We start from the raw sequence: 12,724 nt of genomic DNA, 5'->3' as shown, positions 1-12,724 counted from the left end.
AAAAGGTAACCTTATTTCGCAGGTCTTCGTGGGTCTCCCTTTTACCTGATGGCAGTGGGGCAACACCAGTCAGCACCATGGTATAAGGTGTTGCCTCTATGGGGATATCGACCCGCGGCGTGGGATGCCTGGATTGCTTCTTTGCCAGAGGGTTAGGGGCATTTTGGTGGTTTACACGGGGCCTGTGGGGTGGGAAACTCTGGGTGGTGGGATTGGGTTTTACCTGAGGGGGTAATTTAGTTGGTTGACGTCTGGTGGGGGTTTTATTCGTAGGCTTTGGCATATGAAGGCGTTGGGGAGCGGCCTTTAGTGCCTTATTTGGAGAATTTTTATAAGCACTCCCTTTGTTTAAATTAGGGTTGTCCGTTACTGGTCCTGGTGGATTGTGATTGTTATCAACTAGACTAGGTGGAATTATAGTTGTTTTTGGGGCCAGAGATGAATGGGTGTATTTGGCCAACCCAGAATCTATGTCCGATAAGGACAATAGTATTGCAGAGTTCGCATTAACTACAGCCTCCAAAGAGTTTATTTGCAATAACATTAGTCTAGTCCTCTCCAAAACAGGTGATAGGAGGTTTTTCATTAAGACCTCCATCTTTGCCAGCAGGGAATCATCACTGCTCAGACATGTTGGACAGGGGTTTGAGGAACCTAAGGAAATAAGGGAGGGGCATAGAGTGTTGGGCAATGCATTTGTGCATTGATTTCCGCTTGGATGGCCTGAGCCTGGTATGTGATTACCAACGGGATCTTTTAATTTCGGCATCTTGCATTCTCTCCCTCCCTTATAACTGGAGTCTTGTTTTCTTTTCCTAGAACCCTTGTTTATATCTGTGAGATCTGTGTGGACTGGGGCATTAGAATCTACTTTGGGTGAGTCAGGGATTGAATCAACCGAATCAAAACTTTGATTAGTGGAATAGCTATCCTGAGTATCAATTTCTCCTGTTGCTTCAAGGTCGTCCAGGGGATGTTTGGGGAAAAGTGTAGTGTGAGCAAGAGGATTTATATCCTCGCTATCCATATGGACAATAGCTTCCGTGGTGTCTAGGTGCATACAATTAAAAGCTGCGTGTGCTTGTGCTGGTGGTACGGGGCTGGGAATCTTGGCCAACCTACCTAAAGAAGAGCGTTTTCCGCTAACTAAGTCTAAGGAAAGACGCTTTTCCACCATTGCAATTTCCTTTTCCAGGATACCCGAGGCTCGCGTGATAAAAGCGTCTAGTGGGCCTGAAACCACTCCAGTTGGAGTTTGGATTTGGACGTTGCGAGTTTTACCGGATCTCAGAACCATGATTTCGGAATTTGTCCCAGCTTCTATAATCGTACCTGATTACAATCTTTATACAAGTGCGATAAAAACTGAATAGGCCGCCCTGATGGACAGTACGAATATGCGAGAACCCAAAACCCGCTCCGGGCACAATTTAGCCAATCTTACTATTGTTGCACAGCGGACCAGGGATTGTGGGCCAGGGCCGTCCGCTGCCGCCCTCGAACGGCCTCAAACGGCCCGCTCTTTGCCCGGTCTTCGCCCCGGGCTGCGTCCCGCGCTGCGGGAGGTGTTGCCCCGGATATAGCAAAGACTGAGAGCGGTGGGCGGGCCGGCAGGGAGAGCGGACCGGGAGTGGTCAGCGGTCACTCAGGGACTCCTGGGATTTGGAGTCCCTGATACACTCGCAGCCCTGCAGCCCTCAGATGGTGTTGAGCTCCCACTCCTCCTCACTTGACGACGAAGCGGCACCCGCGGAGCGGGTGCGGCGAGTTGCAGGCTGAAAGTCTGGCTGGAAGTCCTCCTCACAGCGAGCAGCCAAAGGTGAGCGCGTCCCAACAAGCGCTAAAAAATGTTCCCCAAGAGTCTATGCAGCAGGTGGGGCTTTAACGGACCCTCACGTGGGCGGTGGGCGGGCCGGCAGGGAGAGCGGACCGGGAGTGGTCAGCGGTCACACAGGGACTCCTGGGATTTGGAGTCCCTGATACACTCGCAGCCCTGCAGCCCTCAGATGGTGTTGAGCTCCCACTCCTCCTCACTTGACGACGAAGCGGCACCCGCGGAGCGGGTGCGGCGAGTAGCAGGCTGAAAGTCTGGCTGGAAGTCCTCCTCACAGCGAGCAGCCAAAGGTGAGCGCGTCCCAACAAGCGCTAAAAAATGTTCTCCTCTCTCTACTCTCTCTCCACTGTCTCCCTCCACTCTCTCTCTCCACTCTCTCTCTCCCTTCTCTCTCTCAACTCTCTCCCCTCTCTCTCTCCTCTCTCTCCTCTCTCTCTCCTCTTTCTCTCCTCTCTCCTCTCTCTCTCCACTCTCTCTCCACTCTTTCTCCACTCTCCCTCTCTCCACTCTCTCTCCACTCTCTTCACTCTCTCTCTCTCTACTCTCTCTCTCCAATCTCTCCAATCTCTTCACTCTCTCTCCACTCTTGCCACTCTCTCTCTCTCTCCACTCTCTCTCGCTCACTCTCTCCACTCTCTCCACTCTCTCTCTCCACTCTCTATCTCCACTCTCTCTCCCTACTCTCTATCCACTCTCTCTCTCTCTCCACTGTCTCTCTCCACTGTCTCTCCTCTTTATCCACTCTCTCTCTCCACTCTCTCTCTCTCCACTGTCTCTCTCCACTCTCTCCACTCTCTCTCCACTCTTTCTCTCACTCCACTCTCTCTCCACTCTCTCCCACTCTCTCTCACAAAGTAGTGTGTGTTGCCATGGGCGTCCACAGAAATGTTTCCGGGGGAGTGGAGGGGGGGGATTTTTAACTTCATCACCATCCCCCTTGCACCCTTCTCCCCTCTATCTTGCACCCTTCTCGCCCTCCCCCTTGCACCCTTCTCCCCCTCCCCCTTGCACCCTTCGCCCCCTCCGCCTAGCACCCTTTTATACCTTGCACCATTCTCCCCTCTGCCTTGCACCATTCTCCCCTCTGCCTTGCACCATTCTCCCCTCTGCCTTGCACCATTCTCCCCTCTGCCTTGCACCCTTCTCCCCTCTGCCTTGCACCCTTCTCCTCTCAGCATTGCACCCTTCTCCTCTCAGCCTTGCACCCTTCTCCCCTCTGCCTTGCACCCTTCTCCCCTCTGCCTTGCACCCTTCTCACCCTCCCCGTTGCACCCTTCTCCCCTCTGCCTTGCACCCTTCTCCCCTCCGCCTTACACCCTTCTCTACCTTGTACCCTTCTCCTCTCTGCCTTGCGCCCTTCTCCTCTCTACCTTGCACCCTTCTCCCCTCTGCCTTGCATCCTTCTCCCCTCTGCCTTGCATCCTTCTCCCCTCTGCCTTGCACCCTTCTCCCCCTCCGCCTTGCGCCCTTCTCTACCTTGCCCCCCTTCTCCCCTCTGCCTTGCACACTGCTCCCCTCCACCTTGCACCCTTCTCCTCTCTGCCTTGCATCCTTCTCCCCTCTGCCTTGCACCCTTCTCCTCTCTACCTTGCACCCTTCTCCCATCTGCCTTGAACCATTCTCCTCTCCCCCTTGCACTCTTCTCCCTTCTGCCTTGCACCCTTCTCCCCTCTACCTTGCACCCTTCTCTCTTCTGCCTTGCACTCTTCTCCCATCCGCCTTGCACCCTTCTCCTCTCTACCTTGCACCCTTCTCCCCTCTGCCTTGCACCCTTCTCCTCTCTACCTTGCACCCTTCTCCCCTCCACCTTGCACCCTTCTCCCCTCCGCCTTGCACCCTTCTCCTCTCTGCCTTGCACCCTTCTCCTCTCTACCTTGCACCCTTCTCCTCTCTACCTTGCACCCTTCTCCCCTCTGCCTTGCACCCTTCTCCCCTCCCCTGGGCAATCTTCTCCCCTCTGCCTTGCACCCTTCACCTCTCTACCTTGCACCCTTCTCCCCTATGCATTGCACCCTTCTCCCCTATGCCTTGCACCCTTCTCCCCTGCCCCTTGCACTCTTCTCCCCTCTGCCTTGCACCCTTCTCACCTCTGCCTTGCACCCTTCTCCCCTCCGCCTTGCACCCTTCTCCTCTCTACCTTGCACCCTTCTCCCCTCTGCCTTGTACCCTTCTCCCCCTCCGCCTTGCACCCTTCTCTACCTTGCCCCCCTTCTCCCTTCTGCCTTGCATCCTTCTCCCCTCTGCCTTGCACCCTTCTCCTCTCTACCTTGCACCCTTCTCCCATCTGCCTTGAACCCTTCTCCTCTCCCCCTTGCACTCTTCTCCCTTCTGCCTTGCACCCTTCTCCTCTCAACCTTGCACCCTTCTCTCTTCTGCCTTGCACTCTTCTCCCATCCGCCTTGCACCCTTCTCCTCTCTACCTTGCACCCTTCTCCCCTCCACCTTGCACCCTTCTCCCCTCCGCCTTGCACCCTTCTCCTCTCTGCCTTGCACCCTTCTCCTCTCTACCTTGCACCCTTCTCTCCTCTGCCTTGCACCCTTCTCCCCTCCCCTTTGCAATCTTCTCCCCTCTGCCTTGCGCCCTTCACCTCTCTACCTTGCACCCTTCTCCCCTATGCCTTGCACCCATCAGGGCAGGCTGTAGGCTCATGGTGGCCCTGGGCAGGGAGCGTAGGTAGGGGGCCTGGAAGAGGGGGTCCGGGCGGGGCGCGCAGGCCAGTAAAGAGGGGAGGGGGTCAGGGCGTTTAGAAGTGGAACAGAGCCGGAGGCCGCCAAATCCCTGCCAGGGGCCACCACGCAAATATGCATCCATCCTCAGAGGATTAATATATTAAGGATATATATTGGCGTGGTGGCCCCTGGGGTTTGGTGGCCCTGTGCAGGTGCACAGTTTGCACATGCCTAAAGCCGGCCCTGCACCCATCTCCCCTATGCCTTGCACCCTTCTCCCCTGCCCCTTGCACTCTTCTCCCCTCTGCCTTGCACCCTTCTCACCTCTGCCTTGCACCCTTCTCCCCTCCGCCTTGCACCCTTCTCCTCTCTACCTTGCACCCTTCTCCCCTCTGCCTTGCACCCTTCTCTCTACCTTGCACCCTTCTCTCTACCTTGCACCCTTCCCTCCTCTGCCTTGCACCCTTCCCTCCTCTGCCTTGCACCCTTCTCCTCTCTACCTTGCACCCTTCTCCCCTTTGCCTTGCACCCTTCACCTCTCTACCTTGCACCCTTCTCCCCTATGCCTTGCACCCTTCTCCCCTGCCCCTTGCACCCTTCTCCCCTGCCCCTTGCACTCTTCTCCCCTGCCCCTTGCACTCTTCTCCCCTCTGCCTTGCACCCTTCTCACCTCTGCCTTGCACCCTTCTCACCTCCGCCTTGCACCCTTCTCCTCTCTACCTTGCACCCTTCTCCCCTCTGCCTTGCACCTTTCTCTCTACCTTGCACCCTTCTCTCTACCTTGCACCATTCCCTCCTCTGCCTTGCACCCTTCCCTCCTCTGCCTTGCACCCTTCTCCTCTCTACCTTGCACCCTTCTCCCCTCCCCTTTGCAATCTTCTCCCCTCTGCCTTGCACCCTTCACCTCTCTACCTTGCACCCTTCTCCCCTATGCCTTGCACCCATCTCCCCTATGCCTTGCACCCTTCTCCCCTGCCCCTTGCACTCTTCTCCCCTCCGCCTTGCACCCTTCTCCTCTCTGCCTTGCACCCTTCTCCCCTCTGCCTTGCACCCTTCTCCCCTCTGCCTTGCACCCATCTCCTCTCTGCCTTGCACCCTTCTCCTCTCTACCTTGCACCCTTCTCCCCTCTGCCTTGCACCCTTCTCAGTCCACCTTGCCCCACCACCCCCCCTGCAGATGCCCATGGTGCGTTCTAACAAGAGTGCTTACCTGAGGGCACCCTTTTGCTGCATCATCCCTTCTCATATGAGCTTTGCCCTGGAGAATGCTCTCTCTGGGGGCCCCCACTACCACCCTTGTCAGGGTCCCGAGCAGTGCTCTGTGCTGCCTCCTGCTCTTTGGGGCCCCACCCCATCCTCTTTCCAGTGGTCTTACTGAAGAGAAACAATGTAAGTTGATTCTTTGTTTCTCTTCAGTCAGCGGGAGGGGCTCAGAGCAGGCTGCAGACAGCCTGCACCTGCTTTAGAGGGAGAGAGGCTTGCTTTAGCGCAAGCCTCTCTCACAGCTCTTACTGAAGAGCTGAGGGGCCCAGGGCCTCCTTCATTTACTCTAGAGAGTGGGGCCCCACCGCACCTCGGGGGCTGCGGGGGCGTTTGTTATGCCCCTGCCCACTACCTGCTCAAACAAGTGAGTACACGCTGCAGGGGGTGCCGCCAGGCACACAAAGCATAAACTGGAGACCAAGAATACATTTTAAAAACAAAGGGGGCCTATGGGGGTCCCAAGTTACCAAAAGATACCTAAACATTCGATGGAAAATTGTGCACTAGGAAACTCAAGCCACAAGCAGCAAATGTGCAGTGAAGTATAAGACAGGTATATAAAGTTAAGGCACGGGTGGATGGGCGGGCATGGCCTGTAGAATCTCAAGTGCAAATTTGCTGAAAAGTACACCAAATTGAGAAAAAGCAAATCAGAAGTTGTTGTCCCAAACTCAAAAACATGTTTAAAATGTATATAATGAAGGTAAACATACATTCAGCACTGACTGCTTTAAAAACCTATATGCCAGTCTGTACGCCAGTGATACCATTGTGCGGGCAGTGCACATATATTTGACGTAGCAAGTAGCATTTAAGTAACACAGACATAAACTAAAACTGCATGAACACTCTTCATGATACCTTTTGATCTTGTTCACGCTGTACCACTGTATAAAACTGTGAATAAATAAATGTAATAATTAAGGACGGCGCAGAAACAATGTACTACATGTGGTAAAATAACATTCTAAGTGCACGTTTTGTGATCTGTCTCGTTCTTAACACAGTGCTTTAGGAAAATGTTTTTATTTCACCAGCAGTATAAACATGGATTTTCATTTTCCTTGCCAGAGCTTGCAACGTTCTTTGTTGCCTTTTCTTTCAGGTCTGGCTACAGAGAACTTTGTAGCAGTGTGACTTCATGTCAAAAATTTCAATACGAAGTACAGAGAGAGAGTGAGCGAGCTCTGTGTCATTTCCCTTTTACCTTCGGCTTTCATGTGTTTTTAGGGTTTGCCATTGCTTGAATGGGCTGCTCCTGAAGGTCATGACGTTTTGTGGTTACTTGTATTGTCCCATTAGTTATGGTGATTATGTATCAAGTAGTCTTCCTGTTAGGCTGCAGTTACTAGATGATGTGTTGTATAATTGAAACCCCTTTCTTTTCTTTGACATATGAACCTAACTGACACAAAGCTGTTCTATTTGCAGATTTATGTTATTTCTTTTTGTTTAGAATGCGCGTGCTCTTTTGGTGCCTTAGCCTGTCACAAAATCACAGAGCTATTTGGCTAAGGGCCCTTGTGTGTTCATTTGTTTTATTTTGTTGCCCCAGTAACGTGTTGTTGGCAGTGGTCGAAGTGGGCGGGATCGGCAGGACATGGCGTGCCCCTGCTTCTTTCATTAAATACAGTCCGTGCCCCTACTTTATTATTTTAGATATGCTTCCCAGGTCGGCCGAAATAGCCCGGCCGTTCGTGGCTTTTCAAGGACGGACGGGCACAGAAGGAAAAGGGCTGTCGTTTCCTTCTTACCCAGAGAAGTCATGGACTGTATCCACTTCTCCTGCTCCACCGCTAGCAGCCGCCACCCTCTCTTTCTCTTATGCTCTACCTTTTTGTCGTGCTCCAGGTCACTTGTTGAAAACCGTGACTTTTCTTTCCTTTGTTTTCCTTCATTCGTTCCCCTGCAGAATGGATCCAAAAAAAGAGGAAACACTTTTACTGCAAATGTCTTTTTCTGACATTTTTCTATGCAGCCTCAGGAGGAGAGAAAAAAAAAGGTTTACAATTTGAACAATAAATACATAACTAAATAAAGCAAGAGAGAATGGCCGCAAATTGGCCTGATTGATTTTATTCACCCTCAAACACATTAGCGGCACTTTACAGCGTTTGCCAATGAAGCGCTACTTTTCTTTTCTCATCTTTCTTTGAACAGCATTTTTCCCAAAGTGGGGAAGTGCGCTATTCATGGAGGTACTGCAATACCTGCTTGATGAGCGGATTGGAAAAAGTTTAATGCGATCCTTAACAGTTGTTTTCCCTATTTTAGTTCATAAAATGTGTACCAAGCAGCTCTGTGTTCAGGGATGGGGTGTTTTTAAACCATGCTGCCTATGTTTTGTAAGGATATAAGCAATGAACACTGAAATGGGTCCCTTCCGAGCCCTGTAGTCATGTGCATAACTTTTCAGGCAAAAAACGCTCATTGATTTCTGAATAATGAGTGTAAAAGTGTTAAGTTGTATTCACTATGAGTGTTTGCTTTTTCCAGAATGTCGTTACTTTTTTCAGCCAGCGTATTACTCTTGTCTGGTGTATAATTTGAATTGAATCTCATCTAGGTGTTTATAGAGGGGCACAATTTGGTTGTAGTTGAAGGCAGTGCGATTTTCTCTAAGTGGGGCAGTATGGTGTCCACTGGGGGAGAGGATGTGGTACTTCTTTGGCCAGAGCTGCCAAATTTGGAACTGGGGAACCAGGTTCAGCCTTCATGACCAGTCCACCAGACCACTCTCCAGAGAGCACATTCCCCTGCTAGACCTTAGAAGGCCCCACTAGACCTTAATAGCCCTGGTGTCTTAGCACCAGCCGGTGGACCCTAGCGCTGGCAAGTGTGGGTTGATCTCCAAGGCAATCCATACTGAATTTCATCTCCAGTCTTGTCTGCAGGCATACGAAGAAGCACACCCTAGAGCAACAGTGACTCTATCCCAGAGGTCCCAGGACCCTTGATGCCGGTCCGCCTCACCCATTGGTACCTCCATTGGCCTTCTTTCAGCAGTAGTAGCTGCAACTCATCAGGGCTCGGCAATGCAGGATTTGCACACACACCAAAATAAGTTCACAAATTTAACAGTCTTTTTGCTTCATGCACAAGCACTTTTAACATGTGCTGCATGCTTTGAAGTCGCTGGAATTATGCAGCAATTGAGGACAAAATTATGCTGCAGTGTTAACTAAATTATGCAGCAAGAAAAAGGCTGCAGAGTAATGCGCTATATTTCCTGATACTTTATTATTTTGACATCTTTACAGATACCAACATTCTCTGCAAATATTTTGACTCGTTAGTACCAGTTCAACATACAAATGTAGCAGTGATAAATGTAACCACTCAACCTTTGCAAAGGGCCCTTCACTTCTCAGCAACACAAGTCACATTTTTAGTAACTTTTTATACGTTGGAGCTACAAACAATTTATTAGTTAAAAGCGTCAGATAATGCAGCAGATGATGTATTATGTTGCAAATATGGCAGAGCCATAATTATGTGGAAAACATTTGCAAAATATGATATTTTGCCATTCATGTTTGAACTGCTTTAGTGGAAAAGGGGAGGAAAAGCGCTGATGACCGAAAATGCACAACTGAGAGACAAATGGTTTGTGATAGCACCTTGAAGCGCATTTGGGACATTCTGTGATTGGATACGCATCCCAATTTGTGAATGTATTTTAATGTCAATTTGAATTAAATAACGTAAGGAGCTGTAACTGGTCACTGAAATGCAAAACAAATACTACAAATTGGAATGTTTTGCTCCTTCTGGCCACACCTCTGACTCCGCCCACTGACCCAATCCTCGGGTTATTTCCGCCCTCTGATTCTCCGCCCACTGTCCCCTACTATTTTTCCCCCACTTTTACCACTGGTTGTTGGATTCACGGCTTTTGTTGTTCTCAAAGTAAAGACGAGCGCACATGTAGGGTTTCTTAAAAAACAATTGATACAGGGAAAGTTAGTTATAAGTATTTATAGGGCGATCTTTTGCTGTGAAGGCTTTTTAATGCAGCACTTGTGACACCAACCTTATCTTCTAAATCCTTTTCATAACACTCTGTATAGAGGGTACAACTCAACTCTTCAGGAAAGTGCCCTAGCCCCAGTTTTCATATTTTGGGATCCCAGGATGTTGCTTAATTATGGGATTTTTTGAAGGACATCTGGGTGCTACACACACTTGTTCTCCCACCTGATATCAAACCCTTCCTATAACAAAAAGTCAAACTTCATTCCTAACTGATAATCGCATCTGCTGGATTCATTAGTATCTTGTTCACAGCAGAGGGGTCGCATTACCTGTGCACATACCTTAGTTTGTTTAAGAATGCCTGCTGTTTTGTTTCAGATATGGCCTTGCTCCCTTTCACCGGAGACTGTGCCAAAGCTTGTTTAACGTGCCGCAGTGTGAAGTTGCCAAAGTGTTCATTACTGTTGCCTAGAAAGACATGTTTTGGCATTGTATAATTAACGCGGTTTATGTTTCGTTTTATTATTCAGCATCCTCCCGGACAACTGAGAAGGAAGTACAGCTCTTGCTCGACGATTTTCCTAGATGACAGCACAGTCAGTCAACCAAACCTCAAGTATACAATTAAATGGTGGGTGCTGCTTCCAAGTGTTTCTTTGATTAATGTTGTAGTATATCTTTAATTACCTTGGGAGTGGTCAAAGAGTAAGGGATCTGAAATGTGATTTCTGCACACACAACACGTTTCTGACATGGCTGCTTGCAAACACAACACCTTTCTGACATGGCTGCTTGCAAACACAACACCTGTCAGACATGGCTGCTTGCAAACACAACACCTTTCTGACATGGCTGCTTGCAAACACAACACCTTTCTGACATGGCTGCTTGCAAACACAACACCTTTCTGACATGGCTGCTTGCAAACACAGCACCTTTCAGACATGGCTGCTTGCAAACACAACACCTTTCTGACATGGCTGCTTGCAAACACAGCAGCTTTCTGACATGGCTGCTTGCAAACACAACACCTTTCTGACATGGCTGCTTGCAAACACAACACCTTTCTGACATGGCTGCTTGCAAACACAGCAGCTTTCTGACATGGCTGCTTGCAAACACAACACCTTTCTGACATGGCTGCTTGCAAACACAACACCTTTCTGACATGGCTGCTTGCAAACACAACACCTTTCAGACATGGCTGCTTGCTCTGCTAACATGTTGCCTGTACATCGCGTCAGTGATATCCTGGAGCGGCTGTGCTGAGTTTTTCTTAGGAGCCCGCTGTTAGTAGTGCTGAATGCCGGTGTTGCTAAATACCAAGAGTGTTGAGTATTTCTTTTTCTTCCAACCCCCGAGACTTGCTGTCTCTTTATCTCACTGTTGCAGGTTCTATTTCATCCCCGCTTTTGCCGTTTGTCTCTGTTTTTCTATCGTGCTCTTTCTCCTTATTCCCTTTGCAGCTTTTCTCGCTCTTGGTTTCGGCCAAGTACTGCTGAAGATAAATCTGTACTGGTGTCCAAAAATGAAAGCCACTGTTGACCACCTCCAACCACTGGCAAAAATTTAGCAAAAGTAGAAGTTCTTTAAAAGCAGCTTCAGTTGATACAGCAGTGTGGAATACCAGTGTCCAATGACGACAGCCTTGTTGTAATGTTGCTAGGGCCTCACTTATGAAGGCGTGTGGAGATCTACACATTCCAGGCTGCTACCCATGATTTGCCTACATTTCTGCATTTTTGGAAATTCACGAAATCTCAACCAATATGGTTTCAAAATGTATGCAATTTGCAGATTTCTGCTGGACCACCTATTCACACTTCTGTCACACTGGGTTGTCTGTCATGCGTCAGTCGGCAGAAGTAAAGTAAGTTAAAATATGGATGTGTTTGAGGCAGCATTACTCTCAACTTGTGTGTTTCTCAATTTTTTTTCCCACTACAACTAAGCTCATATTGAGCGTGATAAGACATTGGGAGTGTACCCTTAAGTCTAGAGGCAGAGCTGTAAACTTCAACAATTATTATTTCAAACTTTGCATGCCATTACTGTGTAAGTATACCTTCTTTTTACCAGACACTCTTTGATTGTTTGCACAAGTGTGGCTAAGTGTCAGTTTTCCATTAGATGGCATGAATCGTAATTTGCTTTTCTTGTGCTCACCTATTCCCACTGAGGGCCCTCTCTAGTCCTGATAGCTTTTTTCTTCCTCACTTCTGTTTGTCTTTCAGATATGTTAGCTTATAATGCAGCAGTATGGGTTTAAGGTAGTTGCAGTACCAGACTCACATAACCCCTGCTTGAACGGCCATTCAAAGAATGGCTCGACTCTATGTGCTGCTATCAGTGTGTGGTCCTTCTGAAACTGCTTTTCTTGCCTGCAGGAAAAAGCTATATTCTTCCACATGGACAAGGATTAAAAAAAGAGAAAATGTCTGGTTACTTTCAGGAAAAGGATGTACCAATCTGATGATCTCTCCCTCGGGCATCCATTGTCATCATGCACAAAACATGTGGCATTTATGGCAAGAGTTTAAAGGGTACAAAATATGCCCCAAGGAGGAACAAAATGTGCCTAAGCTGGTGATAGAAGCAGCTGAACAGGAACTGATGTTGTCCCAGGATTTTTTTATTTTTTTATTTAAAGGGTTTTATATAGCGCTGGCTGGACCCAAGAGTACCAGAGCGCTTTACAACATTTGGTAATAACAGAGTTAATAACAGAGGTATAATCAGGTAATGAGGCAGGGCACTTTGAAAAATTTGGGAAAGGGTACATAAGATAGGTAGACCAAAGAAAAGTAACAGATTGAGGTAAGAGTAACTGGATGGGAGCAGAGATTGAAAAGAAAATGAGAAGGGGGGAGGGCAAGAGAGTGAAGTAATATTGTGGTAAGTGGGAAAAAAGGGCAGAGAAGGTGGCAGAGGGAGGGCGAAATACTGAGAGATACAAAAAAGGGGGGGGGGAAGAGAGAAAAA

The 12,724-nt window shown here is 49.0% G+C and overlaps 1 protein-coding gene across 1 annotated transcript in view; it reads left to right on the top strand.

Moving 5' to 3' along the window:
• Nucleotides 1-12,724, top strand: part of CCNY (cyclin Y) — a 503,311-nt gene that overhangs the window by 359,565 nt on the left and 131,022 nt on the right. The window contains exon 4 of the mRNA XM_078663312.1: nt 10,273-10,373. Coding sequence (XP_078519438.1) covers nt 10,273-10,373 — 101 coding nt within the window. The remainder of the gene's footprint in view (nt 1-10,272; nt 10,374-12,724) is intronic.

This window comes from Lissotriton helveticus, chromosome 10 (genome assembly GCF_964261635.1).
Source record: "Lissotriton helveticus chromosome 10, aLisHel1.1, whole genome shotgun sequence".
In the NCBI taxonomy this organism is placed as follows: Eukaryota; Metazoa; Chordata; class Amphibia; order Caudata; family Salamandridae; genus Lissotriton; species Lissotriton helveticus.
The sequence above is the reverse complement of the archived record's forward strand: the minus strand, read 5'-3'. Positions and strand labels throughout refer to the sequence as shown.